The sequence below is a fragment of the Heterodontus francisci genome, chromosome 16, assembly GCF_036365525.1.
Source record: "Heterodontus francisci isolate sHetFra1 chromosome 16, sHetFra1.hap1, whole genome shotgun sequence".
Classification (NCBI taxonomy): Eukaryota; Metazoa; Chordata; class Chondrichthyes; order Heterodontiformes; family Heterodontidae; genus Heterodontus; species Heterodontus francisci.
This window is the reverse complement of record NC_090386.1, coordinates 78,831,090-78,851,930: the sequence shown is the minus strand read 5'-3', so window position 1 is coordinate 78,851,930 and position 20,841 is coordinate 78,831,090. Positions and strand designations below refer to the sequence as shown.

The 20,841-nt window shown below is 44.0% G+C and overlaps 1 protein-coding gene across 9 annotated transcripts in view; it reads left to right on the top strand.

Moving 5' to 3' along the window:
- The window catches only part of slco4a1 (solute carrier organic anion transporter family, member 4A1), a 205,568-nt gene that overhangs the window by 122,108 nt on the left and 62,619 nt on the right, over window positions 1–20,841 (top strand). For all 9 annotated transcript variants that reach the window (XM_068048429.1, XM_068048427.1, XM_068048432.1 and 6 more), the window contains 2 exons: window positions 6,508–7,409; window positions 20,416–20,506. In XM_068048429.1, coding sequence (XP_067904530.1) covers window positions 6,671–7,409; window positions 20,416–20,506 — 830 coding nt within the window. In that variant the 5' untranslated portion in view covers window positions 6,508–6,670. The remainder of the gene's footprint in view (window positions 1–6,507; window positions 7,410–20,415; window positions 20,507–20,841) is intronic.

The window sequence follows — 20,841 nt, the reverse complement described above, 5'->3', positions numbered from 1 at the left end:
CAGGAACATCTGTTTTACACATTCTGTTATCTCCTTTGTTTCAGCTAATCCTAGGTTTCCTCACTTCCTTATCTGTTCATGACCTCATGATGCGGTTAGCTTCTTACTGATAAACCAGTACAGAGTACAACAGACCTTGCTATCAGTGACATTGCTGTTGAGGTTCTTTCTTGTTACCTCAAGCAAACTTTTTCCAATAACCCGTCATTACATGGATTGAATTAAGAAATTGAATGGATCAAAATAATAAAAATGCACATAAAATTGATTCCATGTGGGTAGATTTTTATCTTCACTGCCCGGCAGTAATCAAGCAGTTTCTATAGAGAGCGAAATAGATTATGACCTGGTTGATGAAGTTGAAAATGTACCCCATAACTGAGACAGTGAATAGAGACAGAACTCAGTCCTAGAAAGTGTGTCTTGCTGTTTGTGATTTTGACTAATTTCCATGGGTTTATCACCAGTTAATGTCGTGGCCCCCACCTTAAACTCCAGTCCCTCGCCACTCTCCTGGCAACTGTCTGAGGCTGAACCAGACCATTCACCATCCTGCAGTTCTTTTTGACCATAAGATAAGCTTCCCACCACGTAGCCACACCATCATCAAGATCGCCTATTGTCACTTCCATAACGTTACCCGAATCATCCTCTGCCTCAGCTCATCTGCAGTTGAAGCTGTCATCCATGCCTTTATTACGTCTAGACTGACTATTCCAATGCTCTCCAGCTTCCATCCTCCATAAATTTGACGTCATCCAAAACTCTGCTGCTTGTATCTTTTTTTTGAAGCAGCGATAGTGCGAGCGAGGTGGCAGCTGGGAAGGCGAGTTTCAGTTTAAATTAACTTGCCTTTTGTTTTGGCGGACATGGGGACTGCTGGGTAAGTAAACTGAAATATTCGGGCAGTGGCTAAACCCGAAACACTACACGTGTAGTGTCTCCCACCCATCCTCCTCCTCTAACCAAAAAAAAAGGACTCTTGTGTGGAGGGTTTGGTAAGGTAAGGTTTTCCTTTTTTTTAAATCTCTGTTGTCAATTTAGAGCGGAGGGGATGGAAGCTAGGGCTTCCTCCTCTTGCAGGATGTGGGAGGTGAGGGTCACCACTTGTGTCCCTGCTGACTTCACCTGTGAGAAGTGCACCCAACTCCAGCTCCTCACAGACCGCGTTAGGGAACTGGAGCTGGATGAACTTCGGATCATTCAGGATGCTGAGGGGGTGATAGAGAGCAGTTATAGGGAAGTAGTGACACCTAAGTTACAGAATAAAGGTAGCTGGGTGACCATCAGGGGAGGGAAAGGGAATAGGCGCACAGTGCAGGGATCCCCTGTGGCCGTTCCCCTTAATAATAATTATACCATTTTGGATACGGTTGGGGGGGGGGGGGGAACCTACCAGGGGAAAGCCACAGTGGCCAGCTCTCTGGCACTGAGCCTGGCTCAGTGGCTCAGAAGGGAAGGGGGGAGAATAGGAGCGATAGTGATAGGAGATTCAATGGTTAGAGGAACAGACAGGAGATTCTGTGGTTGCGAACGAGACTCCCGGATGGTATGTTGCCTCCCGGGTGCTAGGGTCAGGGATGTCTCGGATCGAGTCTACAGGATTCTTAAGGGGGAGGGGGAGTAGCCAGAGGTCGTGGTACATATCGGTACCAATGACATAGCTAGGAAAAGGGATGAGGACCTGAAAAGTGAATATAGGGAGTTAGGTTGGAAGCTGAAAGGCAGGACGAGCAGAGTAGTAATCTCAGGATTGTGACTGGTGCCACGTGCTAGTGAGGCTAGAAACAGGGAGCGAGTGCAGCTGAACACGTGGCTACAGAACTGGTGTAGGAGGGAGGGATTCAGATATGTGGATCATTGGGATACCTTCTGGGGAAGGTGGGACCTGTACAAGAAGGACGGGTTGCATCTGAACTGGAGGGGCACCAATATCCTGGGCGGAAGGTTTGCTGGAGCTCTTCGGGAGGGTTTAAACTAGTTTGGCAGGGGGATGGGAACCGGAGCTACGGATCAGTGGATGGGGTAGCTGTTGAACAGGCAGATACAGAGTACAGAGAGTCTGTGAGGAAGGTTAGACAATCGACACGACAAAGTTGCAGCCAGTATGATGGGTTGAAGTGTGTCGATTTTAATGCAAGAAGTGTCAGGAATAAGGGTGATGAACTTAGAGCATGGGTCAGTACTTGGAGCTACGATGTTGTGGCCATGACGGAGAAGTGGGTATCACAGGGGCAGGAATGGATGTTGGATGTTCCGGGGTTTAGATGTTTCAAAAGGAATAGGGAGGGAGGTAAAAGAGGTGGGGGAGTGGCATTGCTAATCAGGGATAGTATCACAGCTGCAGAAAGGGAGGTTGTCGAGGAGGGTTTGTCTACTGAGTCATTATGGGTGGAAGTCAGAAACAGGAAAAGAGCAGTCACTTTATTGGGAGTTTTCTGTAGACCCCCCAATAGCAACAGAGACATGGAGGAACAGATTGGGAGGCAGATTTTGGAAAGGTGCAGAGAAGTAACAGGGTTGTTGTCATGGGTGACTTCAACCCCTAATATTGATTGGAACCTCCTTAGTGCAAATAGTTTGGATGGAGCAGTTTTTGTCAGGTGTGTCCAGGAAGGTTTCCTGACTCAATATGTAGATAGGCCGACTAGAGGGGAGGCTATGTTGGACTTGGTGCTTGGCAACGAACCAGGCCAGGTGGCAGATCTCTCGGTGGGAGAGCAGTTGTGATAGTGATCACAACTCCCTGACCTTTACTATAGTCATGGAGAGGGATAGGAGCAGACGGGATGGGAAAATATTTAATTGGGGGAGGGGGAATTACAACGCTATTAGGCAGGAAGTGGGGAGCATAAATTGGGAACAGATGTTCTCAGGGAAATGCACGACAGAAATGTGGAGGTTGTTTCGGGAGCACTTGCTGCGACTGCTGGATAGGTTTGTCCCAATGAGGCAAGGAAGGGATGGTAAGGTGAAGGAACCTTGGATGACAAGAGATGTGGAACAGCTAGTCAAGAGGAAGAAGGAAGCTTACTTAAGGTTGAGGAAGCAAGGATCAGACACTGCTCTAGAGGATTACAAGGTAGCCAGGAAGGAACTGAAGAATGGACTTAGGAGAGCTAGAAGGGGATATGAAAAAGTCTCGGTGGGTAGGATTAAGGAAAATCCCAAGACGTTCTACACTTATGTGAGGAACAAGAGGATGGCCAGAGTGAGGGTAGGGCCGATCAGGGATAGTGGAAGGAACTTGTGCCTGGAGTCGGAGGAGGTCGGGGAGGCCCTAAATGAATACTTTGCTTCAGTATTCACTGGTGAGAGGGACCTGGTCGTTTGTGAGGACAGCGTGGAACAGGCTGATATGCTCGAACAGGTTGAGGTTAAGAGGGAGGATGTGCTGGAAATTTTGAATGATATGAGGACAGATAAGTCCCCGGGGCCAGACGGGATATACCCAAGGATATTACGGGAAGTGAGGGAAGAGATTGCTGCGCCTTTGGCAATGATCTTTGCATCCTATCTGTCCACTGGAGTAGTACCGGATGACTGGAGGGTGGCAAATGTTGTTCCCTTGTTCAAGAAAGGGAATAGGGATAACCCTGGGAATTATAGACCAGTCAGTCTTACGTCGGTAGTGGGCAAATTATTGGAGAGGATTCTGAGAGACAGGATTTATGATTATTTGGAAAAGCATGGTTTGATTAGAGACAGTCAGCATGGCTTTATGAGGGGCAGGTCATGCCTCACATGCCTTATTGAATTGTTTGAAGATGTGACAAAACACATTGATGAAGAAAGAGCTGTGGATGTGGTGTATATGGATTTTAGCAAGGCGTTTGATAAGGTTCTCCATGGTAGGCTCATTCAGAAAGTAAGGAGGCATGGGATACAGGGAAAGTTGGCTGTCTGGATACAAAATTGGCTGGCCCATAGAAGACAGAGGGTGGTAGTCAATGGAAAGTATTCAGCATGGAGCTCGGTGACCAGTGGTGTTCCGCAGGGATCTGTTCTGGGACCTCTGCTCTTTGTAATTTTTGTAAATGACTTGGATGAGGAAGTGGAAGGCTGGGTTAGCAAGTTTGCCGATGACACGAAGGTTGCTGGAGTTGTGGATAGTGTGGAAGGCTGTTGTCGGTTGCAACGGGACATTGACAGAATGCAGAGCTGGGCTTTGAAGTGGCAGATGGAGTTCAACCTGGAAAAGTGTGAAGTGATTCATTTTGGAAGGTCGAATTTGAATGCAGAATACAGGCTTCAAGACAGGATTCTTGGCAGTGTGGAGGAACAGAGGGATCTTGGGGTCCATGTCCATACATCGCTCAAAGTTGCCACCCAAGTTGATAGGGTTGTTAAGAAGGCGTATGGTGTGTTGGCTTTCATTAACAGGGGGATTGAGTTTAAGATCCGCGAGGTTATGCTGCAGCTCTATCAGGCCCTGGTTCGACCACACTTGGGAATATTGTGTTCAGTTCTGGTCGCCTCATTATAGGAAGGATGTGGAAGCTTTAGAGAGGGTGCAGAGGAGATTTACCAGGATGCTGCCTGGACTGGAGGGCATGTCCTACGAAGAAAGATTGAGGGAGCTAGGGCTTTTCTCATTGGAGCGAAGAAGGATGAGAGGTGACTTGATAGAGGGGTACAAGATGATGAGAGGCATAGATAGAGTGGATAGTCAGAGACTTTTTCCCAGGGTGGAAAGGGCAATCACCAGGGGACATAATTTTAAGGTGATTGGAGGAAAGTTTCGGGGAGATGTCAGAGGTAGGTTCTTTACACAGAGAGTGGTGGGTGCGTGGAATGCGCTGCCAGCGGTGGTAGTAGAAGCAGATATATTAGGGACATTTTAGCGACTCTTGGATAGGTACATGGATAATAGTAGAATGAAGGGTAGGTAGTTAGTTTGATCTTAGAGTGTTAAATGTTCGGCACAACATCGTGGGCCGAAGGGCCTGTACTGTGCTGTACTGTTCTATGTTCTAACTTGCACCAGGTTCATCCACTGCACCTGTGCTCACTAACCTACATTGGTCCCCAGTCTGGCAATGTCTCACTTTTAAAATCCTCATCCTTGTTTTCAAATCCCTTCATGACCTCACCCCTCCCTATCTCTGAAACCTTCTCCAGCCACACAACCTTTTGTTCTCTGGACTCCTTCAATTCTGGCCTTTCGCCATACCCTATTTTAAGCTACCTCAGGTCTAAACTCTGGAATTTCCTACCTAAAGCTCTCTGCCTCTGTCTCTTACTTTAAGACACTCCTTAAAACCTATCTCTTTGTCTAAGCTTTTGGTCATCTGCCCTAATATCTCCTTTTTGTGGCTCGGGGTCAGATTTGTTTGATAACACTCCTTATTTTATTCTTTCATGGGATGTGAGTATCACTGGCAAGGTCAGCACTTGTTGCCCATCCGTAATTGCCCTTTAACGGGTGGTGGTGAGCCACCTTCTTGAACCGCTGCAGTTCAAGTGGTGTAGGTACACCTACAGTGCTGTTGGGAAGGGAATTCCAGGATTCAGAGCCAGCGACAGTGAAGGAACAATGACATAGGTTCAAGTCAGGATGGTGTGTGAGTCGGTGGCAGTGTTGCCATGCCTCTGCTGTCCTTGTTCTTCTGGATGCCATGGGTTTGCAAGGTAGAGGCTTGGCGAGTTGCAGTAGTGCAGCTTGTAGATGGTACATATGCTGCCACTGTGTACCAGTGGGTAAGGGAGTGACTGTTTAAGGTGGTGGATGGGGTGTCGATCAAGAGAGGTGCTTTGTTCTGGTGTTGAGCTTCTTGAGTGTTGTTGGAGCTGGGCTCAACCAGGCAAATGGAGATTATTCCATCACACTCCTGACTTGTGCCTTGTAAATGGTGGACAGGCTTTGTGGAGTCAGGAGGTGAGTAAGTTGTTGTTGTTTACCATCCTAATAATGGATCTTGGCCCTTCACCTCAGTTTCTAGGCGGCACTTCCATGACGGAAGGCCGCCGAGTTCAAGGTGCGCTGCCACAGAGCGCAGCACGTGAATAAAATTCAGGTCTAGATTTTTTTTTAAACATTGCATGCAGAATTCAAATTCTCAAAGTGCAATTCTCATTCTCTGGTTTATTAGTCCATGCTTCTAAATTACTAAATTACTAGTCCAGCAATATAACCACTACACTGCCACACCGCTTATAACTTCTGTTCTTTTCTGTTAAGTGTAAAACATAACATAGAGATGTGGAACACATTACAAATAAATACATTAGATTAAAAGTTAGGGTAATATGCAGGACTTTATTTAAAGGAAAATCTGCTGTTTATTGGTGTAGGGAAAGCAATAGCAAATCTTGCATTATTGGGTTACCTTCTCTGATTTTGGTACCATAAACTATACTACGCAATTGAATTTAAATCCGCACATTTGGTGAGTGAAGTGGTGCAAATCAGACCAAGTTCTTCTGCCATAGTGAACAATATTAGGCTTGAGACAGTCCTATTAATAACACGCATAGCTGATAGTAATTGCCATGTTTCTTTTGTAGAATGAACAAACCAAGGTTCACATACGAAGACACTGAGGACATGACATCAGTCACCATGACGGACTGTTAAGTGGAATTCCGAAAGGAGTCATTCTTCCACTTGTCATCTTCAAGAATCGCACATTGTGGGGAATCTTTGGTAACCTTTGCAGTTAGATTGAAAATGTCGAGCCATTTGATAGGAGATACTTCATTCAGCTCCAGACAGGAGCTGCTGAATTTAAACGAACCATGCTCAAGTGTTAATAATTTGGACACTCTGACTTCTTCAGAAACCAACAATAAAATACAGTGCAATGGGACAAAGGTATATGATAACTCATACCCGTTCAAATTAATCCAGAACAAAACCGAAAATATGTGTGGCTGGGGTCTGCTCAAGCCCAAATGTTTGCAGGTTTTTAACACACCAAAAGGAGTGCTCCTCTTCCTCTGTAGTGCTTCCTTTCTCCAAGGAATTATAGTAAATGGATTTATAAATACCGTGATTACCTCAATCGAACGGAGGTTTGACCTACGCAGTTATCACAGTGGAATGATTGCCAGCTCTTATGACATAGCAGCGTGTGTCTGCCTGATTTTTGTTAGCTACTTTGGTGGCAGTGGTCACAAGCCACATTGGCTTGGCTGGGGTGTTCTCATCATGGCTTTGGGATCAGTGGTGTTTGCCTTGCCTCACTTCATCTCTGGTCGCTATGAAGTGACTCTATCTGAACAGACTGGATTGTGCCACTCTAATCAGTCCACACAGTGCAGCGAAGGTTCATCTAGTTATTCCAACTACAGGTTTTTGTTTATGCTTGGACAGTTCCTCCATGGTGTAGGAGCAACTCCACTCTACACCCTGGGAGTGACCTACCTAGATGAAAATGTCAAGTCAAACTACGCTCCTGTTTACATTGGTGAGTTTTGGGAGAAACGATGTGCCGTTTTATTATACTGCAGTTGCAAATGCCTTTATGAATTATTGATGTGATTATTATGGTAGCAGTTAGACTGGTAATGTCACATGCTTGTGCATCTTGAAGTCAGGAATGTATGACTTAATTTATCCAAATAAAACTAATACCTGTTTGGAAAACAAAATAAATGTGGAGGGAATTTCCTTGGGGCTTTTCCCACTCTATGGCAGTAACTTTGGCAGACGTTTAGTGGAAGCGGTGATTCTGCCTAATTATGGTGACAGAGCAGGAAGAAGCCTAAGGGAATTCCTGTGAATGCTGTCAACTAAGATGTGACAATTGTCAGCTACAAGATCTTATAAACAAGATCATAAGGATCTACTTCCAACTTTATTTCTTGTGGGATACAAGGAACCACACTAAAAACTCAAAAGTATAGGTTGAGAACATTTGATCCTTGACAGCTACTTGGTGAGATTGGCCCTGTCTTTCAGATATTTTGCATATGTTTGGGAAGATGTCCTGAGTAAACAACTCACATTTGCCATCAGGTCTTCCAATTTGGAAACATGTTCTATGCCTTTAAAATAACTCAAACCTTGTTTTTGTATTTTGATCTTATTACAATTGGAAATTTCTAAAATTACGGAATTCTGCTTGTTTGCCTACATATAAAGGTCATTCATTTATACAGATCATTGTGCAGATTTGCTTTATTGCACATTCCCCACTCAGAACACATGCTTCCTTTGTATTTCCTCATCTCCCTTGAAACTTTTTTTTTTTCTCTGATGGAGAACCCAGATAAAAATAGATTGATGAATCATATCGCACCATGAAAAATGTTTACTGTTGTGTGAAGACTAGTATTCTTGGAAGCTGTTGTGATTATACCATGTAATTGTAAACTATAGTCAATAGCTGTGAAAACAAAGTAGGGGAATGAAAATCTACCATGGATAACTGAAACGTAACAGTGGTTCACTGCTGTCTTGAGCTAGACAAATGTGTCAGAGTATTTTGCATCATACATGTTACCAACTAAATTTGATTTTTAAAAATAAATTATAATTACGTGAATTTTAAGACTTAATCATAATGAATCAAAAGTATATTTTTCCTGGCTTTAAACAAGTTTATCAAATCTGATGTTCTTCAGGGTCACAATCCCCTGTAGTTCTGTATGGGAGGATTTCTACAGGATAATTCTCAATAGCTTCAATGCTGGATGCTTTCATCAGCACCATGTGCATATTTGTTCTTTACTTATCCAAAGATATCTTCCTCCTTTTTTTTTATTGACACCAAGATGCTTTTGAAATGAACTTTTCTATGGAAGCATTTTGCTGTTAAATAGGTGAGTTTTTGCTCCACCCAAACCTTGATTTGGACTTTAACAACCAATAGTTGGCCAGTCTGTCAGCAATTATTGGAAACCTTCAGTTTTTAGTCATCCGTACCCTCTTTCGAGCATTCGACAACCTGTCATCTGTATAGGCAATTTATGACTAACAAAAGTGAATATTACTTTGCAAGCTACCCTGCTTTCACCTAGCGCGCCTATTTGTACACCCCAAATCCTTACCCCATCCAAACTATTGTAGAAAACGTACCTTGTTTCTAATAAAATATTCCAATTTTTTTCCTGTGATGGAGACTAAATTAAATTAATAGTAACCTTTAGGTTAGGTTTGACTGAAATTGCATTGTTGACCCAAAACGAGGTATTTTAGCGATTTGATATTGCCCTATGAAGACTACCGTGTAATACAGAATATATTATAATTGTGTATCTTTAACACAACAAAGTCTAATTGTTGTTGAGTAAACACTGGGTGAGCTAATTGATGCTGAGGTTTAAGGTCCTATCTCTGACATTCTCTTTTTGCTTTAGAAGTGTGAATTGGTAAGTTCAATGAGTGCTTCAGGAATCTAAGGATTTGATTCCAAATGATTTGCCTCTTTTTAAACACTTGGTTTTGAAGTGTAACACTTGAAGAATGACGGTCAATAAATGTTGCTAATTACACCATTTTGAATGTAGAGGAAAGAAAGAGAAACTCAGAAGCAGAGCCATTATTATGGCAGAGATCCATTTGGACAGAGGATTGATAGACAATCAAAAGATTGTGGAGATTAGGCAAATTGTACTTGCACACAAAATATTCCATAATCTTTTAGGCGATGATTTGTGTCCCATAGTCTGTGTTTTGGGGCGTAAGTATGGTGGAAATTCCAGACCTAGGAGTTTGTAACATAATTTCCAGTATTTTCCATAATCTGATTCACTCAATTGTGCTGTTGCTTTTTAAAATGCCCCTAAGCCCCTTGTATTTACAGGGGAAATTTCTAAGCTTGATTTGTGCATTGGATGCAAGTTCTTATTTGCTTTTAAATGTGTGAAGAGGTCTAACTTTTGATTGGGCAAAAATGTCCTTGGATCGGATCTGATAAAACATTAGTGTTATTTTTGTGGTCTGTCATAATGTTAGTGAATTCAATTTTCCCTGCACAGGCATTGTCTGGTGAGCAGCAACAATTCTGGTCAGCTACACAGTATGTTGGACTATGTCAGTTGAAAGCTAACACCATTGATAGACCTCTAATAATAATTACCATTATGTCCTAGAATGCAGGGAAACACTTACTTGCAATATAAAGAAGGAAGAGGCAAATAGATAAAGATAGTTTTTTAGTAGATTCAGTTTCATTCACAACTCCTTAGATGATGAAGTAGTGCCTGCATACAGCAAGACCTGGACAGCATTCAGGTTTGGGTGGATAAGTGGCAAGGAACATTTGTGTCAGGCAAGAGCAGTCTAACCACCTCCCCATGACATTCAGCAGCCTTATCACTGTCGAATCCCCCACCATCAACATCCTGGGGGTCACCATTAATCAGAAAATTAACTGAACCAACCTCATGATTTTTGTGGCTACAAGAGCAGGTCAGGGTGGTGTGTAATTCATCTCCAGACTCCCCAGAGCCTTTCCACTATCTACAAGGTACAAGTCAGTGGTCTGATGGAATATTCTCTACTTTCCGAGATGAGTGCAATACTAACAAAACCCAAGAAGCTCAATAATATCTAGGAAAAAGCAACGCGCTTAATTCACAACCCATCCACCACTTTAAACATTTACTCCTTGCACCACCAGAGCACTGTGTCTGCAGTGTGTACCATGTACAAGATCTACTACAGCTTCTTTGACAGCACCTCCAAAACTAGCGACCTCTCCCACCTAGACAGACAGGGTCAGCAGGCACATGCAAACACCCCCTGCAAGTTCTCCTCCAAGTCTCTGATCATCGTTGCTTGAAAATATATCACTGTACTTTCATTGTTGCAGAGACAGAATCCTGCAACTTGCTGTCTAACAGCACTGTGGAGTACTGTCAGTACATGGACTGCCGTGGTTCAAGAAGGCAGCTCACTACCACCTTCTCAAGTGTAGATAAAGTAGTTTGTTTTCCCTACATCGTAATCTGCTTTTTAGAAAGTGGAAGATGGACAAAATAATTTACCGTGCAGAACATCCGTTCTATTGCATTAGTGCCAGTTCATGTTTTTTGCGGTCTGTTTACAGACTCGAGCCGAGCTCTTCTCTCACTTGCCCCGCCGCACCCCCCCAGCCTCACCAGAAAATCTTTAGTGGGAACTGGAAGTAGATAAAACACCAAGTGTGAAGCAGATGCATTTCAAGAAGCTCCATCTGCCCTAGATCATTCCAGCATTTCTACTAAATTGAACTGGATGTGTTCTATGGAGGAACTATGCAAATAATCAGATGATGTTGAGGAAGAAACACATTTGCATGTAATTTATAATGGGATATTTCATACACACTGTGCCCCCTATTTTGAAGCTTGTCATTAAAGCTATGTTCCTCTCAAGAGATGAATTATTGTTAAATGAAGAATATTAAGCTGAGTAGTTTATAATCCTCATAGGGAGCTAATGGTTGTATTCTCGGGAAGGGTGAGAAAAGAAACACCAAAGGCAAAATCTGAAACCTTTTTAAGGTCTCCAATTTTTTTTTTCAGTTAGAAAAATCTGATGAAATTGAAATCTGTAGCTAAATTGATTGAGGTAGATGTATTTGGATGAATTACAGTCCTGATTTACGAAATCGGGAATTCAGGATACGCCACAACTATTCTCTCAGTTCTACGGAGGTCTCCGACAATAAAATAAACAGGCTAGGAAGACCAAGGTGGTTCTTTCCATTAAGAACGGCCATCGGGATGTGGCAGGCTCTGCAGCAAATATATCTATCTCGCAGAAAACAGAATTCCAACCTTATGCATGAAAGACCACTTCAATCGGCTCTTTCTTCCTACTGATCATATGAATGAGTTTGACAGGGTACGTTTTCAGACTTCGCAGATTGTGGGGAAGCAGCCAAATGGGTTTGGCACGATTTGAGTTTCGTATTAAGCTGTAGGACTTGATTGAGCCCTGTTCTTGATTATGAGCAGTTATGATTGTATTTAGTTGGAAACTTGCGGTTTCCTCATTATTATGCCACCCTTTTATGTTCCCAGCAATATTATTTCTGCGCCACAACTGTCAAACCTCCCCTGAGAGTATTCCAAGATCTCTACTGGAAAGAGATCCTTCCATGCAGCCTCTCTATCAGGTTCTTTGTTTGTGGAAATCACTTCTAAAGCTTTACTCCACCATTCTACTTGAAGAAAAATAAGAAATGCAGCCAAGAACTCTCTGTGAAACATGTAAACACAATAGTGATTATTAAAGACGAATTACATTCTTTATTCACTTACCATTTCTAAGTAATAAGGTATTTATCTACTGCTCTAAAGACATATTCAGAAGTTAGAAGAGGTCACATCAGGGTGAAAGACATTAGGATAATTGCTATTGTAGCACTAGGTAGTAGAACACCTTCCCACTTCAAACTTTAAGTACCACTATTAAGCCTGGTCAGGCCTGATATAGAACAGCCAATGAGACTAACAATTCCTCACTTCCGACTGCAGCATTGTGGCATTTCAAATACCAGCAATCTTCATGCCTTAAGTGTGCTAATATCACACCAAATTATAAGCAGTTTTGATCAGTGCCGATAGCTACTGGAAACTGGATTATAGTTATTTAATTTCATTTCACGAGGGATCCATTCAGTGAGCAGAAACAAGATACTCTCATTCCATCAGTCCGAGTGGTGAAAAGACAATGTGCAAAGCCACCTCCCCTCAAGCTTACTGTGTAATAGAAGATCATAGAAGTTGAAAGAATGGAAATTGAAGGAAAATGCTACTCAACCTGATCAGGCGTTGCTATGAGAGTAGAAACCAACAGAGCCAACATGAAATAATATAATAAAAGCAAAGTATTGCAGATGTTGGAAATCTGAAATGAAAACAAGAAATACTGAAAATACTCAGCAGGTCTGGCAACATCTGTAGAGAGAGAAGCAGAGTTAATGTTTCAGGTCAGTGACCCTTCATCAGAACTGGCAAATTTTTTTTTTATTTAGCGATACAGCACTGAAACAGGCCCTTCGGCCCACCGAGTCTGTGCCGACCAACAACCACCCATTTATACTAACCCTACAGTAAATCCCATATGCCCTGCCACCTACCTACACTAGGGGCAAATGTTAGAAATGTAGTAGGTTTTAAGCAAATAAAGCAGGGGTGGGGCAAGAGATAACAAAAGGCAAGGTGTTGATAGGACAGAGGGTCACCGAGAATAACTGGATAATTGAATATATGAAATAATATAGAACAGCAATCTTATTCTAAAATGAGAATTCTCATGCTTTTGGAAACCTTAGCATGATCCTGCAATGGATAGTAATGTTATGTTTGGTAGACCCTCTAAGGGCTGTGCTATAGCACACTTCCATATAAGCTGAGCAGATGTAGTGCATTTTAATTATACCAATTCTTCTTCTAAATTGAGCTCCTAGAAGACCAATGCACCTTATACTTTTCCTTAGCAGGACTGTATGGATTCAGAATGGGAGTCATCAGCGACTGCTTAAGAGTGTAACCAGTGGTCTCCCACCCTCCATCCTCAGAGACTTGTCTGTTTCAAACCTATTCAGTGAGAAACAGAACAGAATAGATGGGTCATGACCCGATCCCAGGTAATCAATCAATGCATTGCTGATGGCATGTTTGACATCTCATTTTTAGTGCAGTAACAATTACAGAAAGAGATTTAATTTTCTGCAGACACACTTGCTTCTGCTTGTTTGCTGTAAACTGCAGCTCAGGGTCTGGGAAAATCAGCAATAATGCAACAATGTAATGCTGTATGCTCCTGGTTCTCTTCAGTTAGACTGTTCACTTACTTTCAGGGTATCAGTCAGCACAGTAATTTGACTAGCACGTCTATATATCGCAGACAAGCTGGTATCAGAGAAGTCTCTACCTCGACATTGAAAATAATCTACAATAAGAAACTAATAAGAGGTGAGATCTTCAAAGTACAGGCAATGTTGTATTAAATAATTGGTCCTAGATACCTCTATAATATGCTTGCTGAACCTACATTTCACTTGTCTTGAACCACTCTCGCGGTGCATTTAAACTCCACACTGAGTTCATGTGGAGCCAGAATCTTTGCAACTATGCTAAAGATGGTGTGTGGATTGAGTGTGAACAAACTCCAGAACAATGTGGAGTGAAACTTACTTCTCCAAAGAGTTCTGGTATCAGATTGTGTTCTGATGCCAGATTCAGGTTCCATTTACACTGGAGCTGCAGCGTGAAGTAAAACTGCTTCACAACAAAGCTACACTTGTAGTTTTAATGTATTCTAAGAGGTTACAAACTCCAGAAAGGTTAATAAACCTGATTTTGAGAATCAATCTTGTTTTTTTTTGCCACAAGTATCATTGTCTTTGTTACTTCTGGACTTGACTATTACAATGGACTCCTGACCAGCCTCCCACATTTTACTCTCTGCATAAGGAAGTAATAACAGGACATTTAGAATATTACAATACAGTACATGGTTTCATGAAAGGGTAATGGCGGGCTGAATTTAGTGTGGCCGTTTGGAGCGGGAATGGAGGCATGGGGGACTGGCGAATTGCATCAGACAAGTTTTCCTGGAAATTCAACATTATGACATCAGTTCCAGATTCAGTCAGCGGCAGAAATCACCAAGGCAGCCTCGCCACCCTGACGAGATGGGAGTGTAATTTAAATTGTAGAACAGTTAGTTTTAATACATTTGTGTGTAATCGTGAGTGATTCAATGGGGGACTAATGGAATTAAGTGGACGATAGGTTGGAGCCCCAATTGTTAAAAGCTGGCGGCACTGAGATGAGGCCTCAGTACTGCCATGGGTAGACAGCCGTGACCAGCACTGCGTAGGGGAAGAGGGCAGAGTGGAGGCCATTGTCGGACTGCAGTGCTGTGTGCACTCTGTATGGGTGAGCTTGGTCTTGGGTGGACAGTACTAGGTGAACTGGGTCTCACTTGTTCTGCAAGGTGGGGTGTTGGGTGTTCTGCAAGGGGGGGGGGCTTGGTTTTGGGTGGCTGGACCGGGTGCCTAAACTGTTGGGGTGAGAGAGTCTGGTGCCCAGACTACTGGCCGAGAGGGTCGGCTATCAGTAAGGTGGGCACTGAGGGCCATTAGCAACTCTGCCAAGAGAAGTAGCAAAGGGAAAGCTGCCAAGGCAGGTTCATCTCTGCAAGGACAGCACACTGGAGGCCAACTGATCACCTGGCATGGGTCTCATGCACCCTGTCTTTTTGGACCCCCCCGATGGCGTGATGCAGCACTTCCAATGGAAGGAGGGCCAGGAAGTAGCTGTGCCTGCCCATGAAGCTCCATGACGAGCAACAGCAGCTGGCTATGCCAAGAAGAGCTCATCTGTGCCAGAGAGCATACCGGACTCAAAGCAGCTACTTCCAAAAGTAGCATTGTCAGAGAAGACTATGGCTCTCCAGGGAGGCTGTTACTGAGTTATGTGCCCGGCTGCAGGACAAGTTCAAACTCCGTGCCCTGAGGGGAGCCCCCAACTGTGGAGGTCAGCCTCTTCTCCTCCTCAAGGCTCACTTGAACCTCCCTGCTCACCAGAGAAGGATGAAGAGCTGGAGAAGACTCCAGGGGCCTTGTCCTTCTCTCACTTTGCTGCTGCTGTGTTGAGCTCATGGTCAAGGCAATGGTGTGCAGGTTTGCGTGAATTTGTTGCATCTGGCTCTCCATGAGGGTCACCAACCTCTCGATGCAGGAAGCCATGTGCTCACATGCCTGAGACATTGCAGTACTCATGTCATGGATGGACTCCTCCATTGTCCACTCATGGCTGCGTATTGCCTCTCGCAGCTCTGCCAGATGTTGCCTTAGTTCTCTCTGTAACTCCAGCATGCCCTGTGCCGTCGACACCAGAAGCTCAACATCAGCCTGGGACTCAGCATGGGTCTGGACACCCACAGTCCTCCGACTGTCAGAGGCCTTGGCTGTCTCAGCCTCCATCAGGCATGTGTGTGGTGCTCTCACCAGCTTGTGACCCTTATTCTACAGCTGAGCAGAAACCCACCAAGGTGAACCTGCACTGGTGGAAGATGCAAGAGAGTCATGAGACAGTGCATTCTCTGACTGCTGATCCTCCTCAGAGGTGGAATTATTTCCCCCTTCTACTGGAGTCTCCTGCAGCCGCTGATCTGCAGGAGAGAATACAAACATGTGGGTTAGGATGAGCAGATTTCGTCATGCCAACCATGTATGATGTGGGTCTCCAGAAGTGAACTGTATGTTGACTGAAGACCATCCTTGCTCTCTTGCGTGGAGAATCCAGTCTCACCATCCACTATTGAGCAGCCGCCCTGGGTCCTCACTAGTTCAAATGCTTCCTCCTCAGTCATGGAGAGAGACCTGATGTCTGGGATGCCTCCGCCAGTCCATGATGCATCCCTCCCGTTCTGGGCCCTCTTGCCCTGCAAGTGGAAAGAGGGAAATGGTCATACTTCGCAGAGAGATCAAGATGACAGTTCTGCTAGTGGCAGTCACTTGTCCCCTACTGGGGGGTCCTTTTATAGATCATGCTCCCGTCCGCTGTCAGGGGAGTTAATGGGGGTGAGCTGTGAAAGAGGGTGACCTGTATTCGAGATGCAGCCATGCATCTGTCAGGATGATGTGATGCCTAACCCCGCTCTGCCAGCGATTTGTGGTGCCTCACTCCCCAAGCCCCACTTCCTCCTGCGTAACCACTTGCAAACTCTAAAAAAGGAGAGCGGTGTGGAGCAGTCACCTTGGCAGAACGAAGGAGGTCACTGACCCTCATGTGGTACTGTATCCAGTTCCAGGGGGGTTAACCCCATGGCTGCTAACCTCCTCTGAGATCTCCATCCAGGCTTACTTGGTCATGCAGGAGGACCTCTTCTTGTTATCGCTGGGGAAGAGGACCTCCCGCCTTTCCCTTGCAATCTAGAGGAGAATTTTGAGGGAGGCATTGCTATACCATGGGGCCACCCGGTGTCTTCCTTCAGCTGTGGTCGCTGCAGGCTTGCGCTCAGCTCCTGGTCTATCCGGCAGCAGAAGTGGTCCTGGGGCAGCAGAGGGCACTCAGGACAGCACTTTTCTAAACCAGGCAGGAGTGAATACTGAGCTGGCAGGCCCTTAAATGTGATGCCAACACCTGCTCTGGAGTCATCTGATGCCGTTTTTGGCATCTCAAATCCCACCCCGTCACATAATTGGCCAGGCCCTGCACCCCCATTATAATAATTGGCCCCCAACGCATGATTGCAATGGGCCAGCTGCACACGTGACCAGCAAGGACATTGCCCAATTCCGGGTCCGCTGCCGGGACCCACGACAGGCTCGCTAAATCCCGCCCGGTGTTTGACAAATTTATTAGAGTTCTTTGAGGATGTAATGAGCAGAGTGGATAAAGGGGAACCAGTATGTAGTGTATTTGGATTTCCAAAGGGCATTTAATAAGGTGCCACATAAAAGGTTGTGTTTGCGTGAATATATTAGCATGGATAGTTGATTGGCTAACTAACAGAAAACAGATTCAGGATATCTGAGTTATTTTCAGGCTGGCAAACTGTAACTAGTGGAGTATTATAGGGATCACTGTTGGGGCCTCAACTATTTACAATCTATATTAATGACTTGGATGAAGGGACTGAGTGTATTGTAATCAAATGTGCTGACAATAGAAAAATAGATGCAAAAGCAAGTTGTGAGGAAGACACAAGGAGCTGGATTTTCGGCCCCTCCTGGGGATGGGATCAGAGGCAGGCAGGGGCTAAAAATAGTCCCACTGGCCCGTGTGCCATTGCCCCGGCTCCATCCCGCCTCCGGGACATTTTCCACCCGCTCATAGTACCCGATCAGGATCATTAAGAGCCTAATAGAGGCCAATTAAAAAAAGCTGACTGGAATTTTCCAGGCCTCCAGGTTCCCACACTGTCCTCCCACGCTGGCGGAGGACAGTTTAGGTGCCTCGAGATAGGCACACAGTGGCAGTCTGGGGGGGGGACAGTGCTCCAGGCAGGCCTAGAGGCCCTCCCTGCCTGTCTGGCTGCAGGAGAAGCACAGGCCGCCCTGTAGAGGGGTTCCCCGCCTCCACCTCCCCACACACACATAGTGGTAGCCTGGCTGTGGAATCTAGTTTTTAATTAAAGATGTAAAAACGTTCGAGCGAGGATGCCTCCATCTTGAAGCACCCTCTCTCTTACTTGCCTTCCGTTGCAACCTGCAGCTCCTTTCAAGGTGGAAGGTTTCTGATTGTTCCTTCAGCTTCGAGAGCTTGCCCATTGTCCTTAATTGAATGGCAGATGAACAGTAAAATGCCATCTGCCATTAATTGGCTGCCCCAGGGAGTGACTGTTACCCCATGAGACACGTTTGGGACCCGGAAACAGTCCTGACCTCTGTTTCCTGCCCCCAGAGGGAAAATCCAGCCCTTTTAAAGCTTCTGCAAAGGGATAAAGATGGATTAAGTGAGTGGGTAAATATTTGGCAGATGGACTATAATGTGGGTCAATGTAAGATTTTCCACTTTGGTTGTAAGAATAGAAAAGCAAAATATTATTTAAATAGAGAGAAATTACAGAAAGCTGCAATACCGAGGGATCTGGGTGTTCTCTTATATGAAACAAAATGTTAGCATATAAGAAGGCAAATGGAATGCAGGCCTTATTGTAAGGAGAATGGAGTATAAAAGTAGGGAAGTCTTGCTTCAGCGATACAGGGCTTTGGTGAAACCACACCTGGATTACTGTGTACAGTTTTGCTTTCCTTATTTAAGGAGGGATATATTTACATTAGAGGCTCTGCAGAGAAGGTTCACTCAGCTGTTCCTGGGATGAAGGGGTTGTCTTATGAGGAAAGGTTGAGCACATTGTGCTGATCCTCATTGGAATTTAGAAGAATGAGAGCTGATCTTATTGAAACATGTAAGATTCTGAGGGGGATTGACAGAGTAGATGCGGAGAGGAAACTTCTCCTTGTGGGCCAATCTAGAACTAGGGAGAACAGTTTCAGAATGAGGGATCGTCCATTTAAGCTGGAAATGAGGAGGAATTTCTTCCCTGAGGGTCGTGAATCTTTAGAATTCTCTACCCCAGGGAGCTGTGGAGGCTGGGTCATTGAATATATTCAAGACTGAGATAGACAGATTTTTGAACAATAGAAGGGTTATGGGGAACAGGCAGGAAAGTGGATTTGAGGCCAATGTCAGATCAACTTTGATCTTATTGAATGGCAGTGCAGGCTCAAGGGGCAGTATGGCCTACTCCCGCTCCTATTTCTTATGTTCTTATAAACTTGAGGCCATCCAAAACTCTGCAAGTCCCATTCACCCCATCACCCCTGATCTGCATTGGCCCCGTCAAGAAATGCCTCGATTTTAAAATCTTCATTCATGTTTTCATGAGCCCATCTCTCCATGGGCTTGCCCCTCCCTATCTCTGTAATCTGTTTCAGCCTTGCAACCCTCCAATATCTGCACACATCTGATTCTGGCTTCTTGAGCATTCCCAATTTTAATTGCTCTACCATTGGTGCCCATGCCTTCAGCTGCCTAGGCTCCAAGCTCTGGAATTACTTCCCTAAACTTCTCAGCCTCTGTACTGCGCTTTCTTCCTTTTAAGACACTCCTTAGAATCTACCTCCCTGACCAAACTTTTGGCCATCTTCTTATGTCACTCGGTGACAAATTTTACTTTATAACGCTCTTGTGAAGCACATTGGGACATTTCATTACATTAAAGACGCTATATAAATACTAGTGTTTGTTATTGTCTGGATGTGTGTTTCTGCAGATATGATTTCAAAGTTGGTTAATTGACAAAAGGCATTGAATGGTTGAGACAAAAAGTACCTGTTAGTGCACCGAAAACAAATTGATTTCATGGTATCCAAATTGCAACCCGTAGGCTACATGTGACACAAGGCTCCACCATTCAATGCTTCAAACCTAAGGCAACGCAATCCTGTTTGCACTTTCATTTTTTAGTTGTTGACTTGCCTGTTTGAATGTTATAGGCCTGAAGCTTTGGAGTAGGCTGTTCTCAGCATTGTTCATTTCAGCTGCTTCAGATGTATGTAAATTAATGGCAGCATGGCTTTTTTTTTTATGTGATCCCCGAAGGCATAAACCTATTGGCCACAAAGAACAAAATCTTGGACACTCCAAATAATGGTGGATAATATACTGGCAACCATGACCGAGAAAATGTGGTGCAAGTGCATGTTGTGCAAAAGAGTTTGGAAAATAGGATTGTGCCATCAGAAATAACATTTGCGACCAATGTATTTTTCATGTTTGTTGCAGAAGGATGCAGACATGGTTACATTCAGTGACCTAATGTGATTGAAGGAAAAAGTATTGAAACTGAAGTTATGTTTTTTGCAAAGAAATCTCTCTGCAAAGATTTATTAGGCAAAGATTTGAGATAGAAGCAGACATGGAAAGGAAATGAGAAAGGCCTTCAGTTGAGCAACTTTTATAAAAACTGTGTAGTGTACAATTTATTAAGTGAACCTTTTTTGCTTTTATTTCAAGGTATTTTCTACACCGCAGCAATTATTGGACCAGCAGCTGGTTACTTACTTGGAGGTTTTTTCTTGCAAATCTATACAGAGATCAACACTAAGTGAGTTACAACCTTTCTGTTTTACTGTTTGCCAATATTATTGCACATAAGAATTTGTTTATAATCCAGAACCTCTTTGAGAACTTGATTTTGTCTTTGCATATGCATTGTTGAGTTGATTTTTTAATTCTGTAAGACTGTTTTACCAACCCCGAGAGATCTAACTTTTCTGACCACCTTCAGAGTTGGAGCCTCACTTACCAGTGCAGGCAACAAGCTATTGAAAAATAATCTTAATAATGTTAATTGGTGATTATTTCTGGGGGAATGAACAGCATCTGGAGCTGCTTGTCTCGTGTATTTTTTTTTCTTTTTCCTGTTGCTTTTTTTTGTTG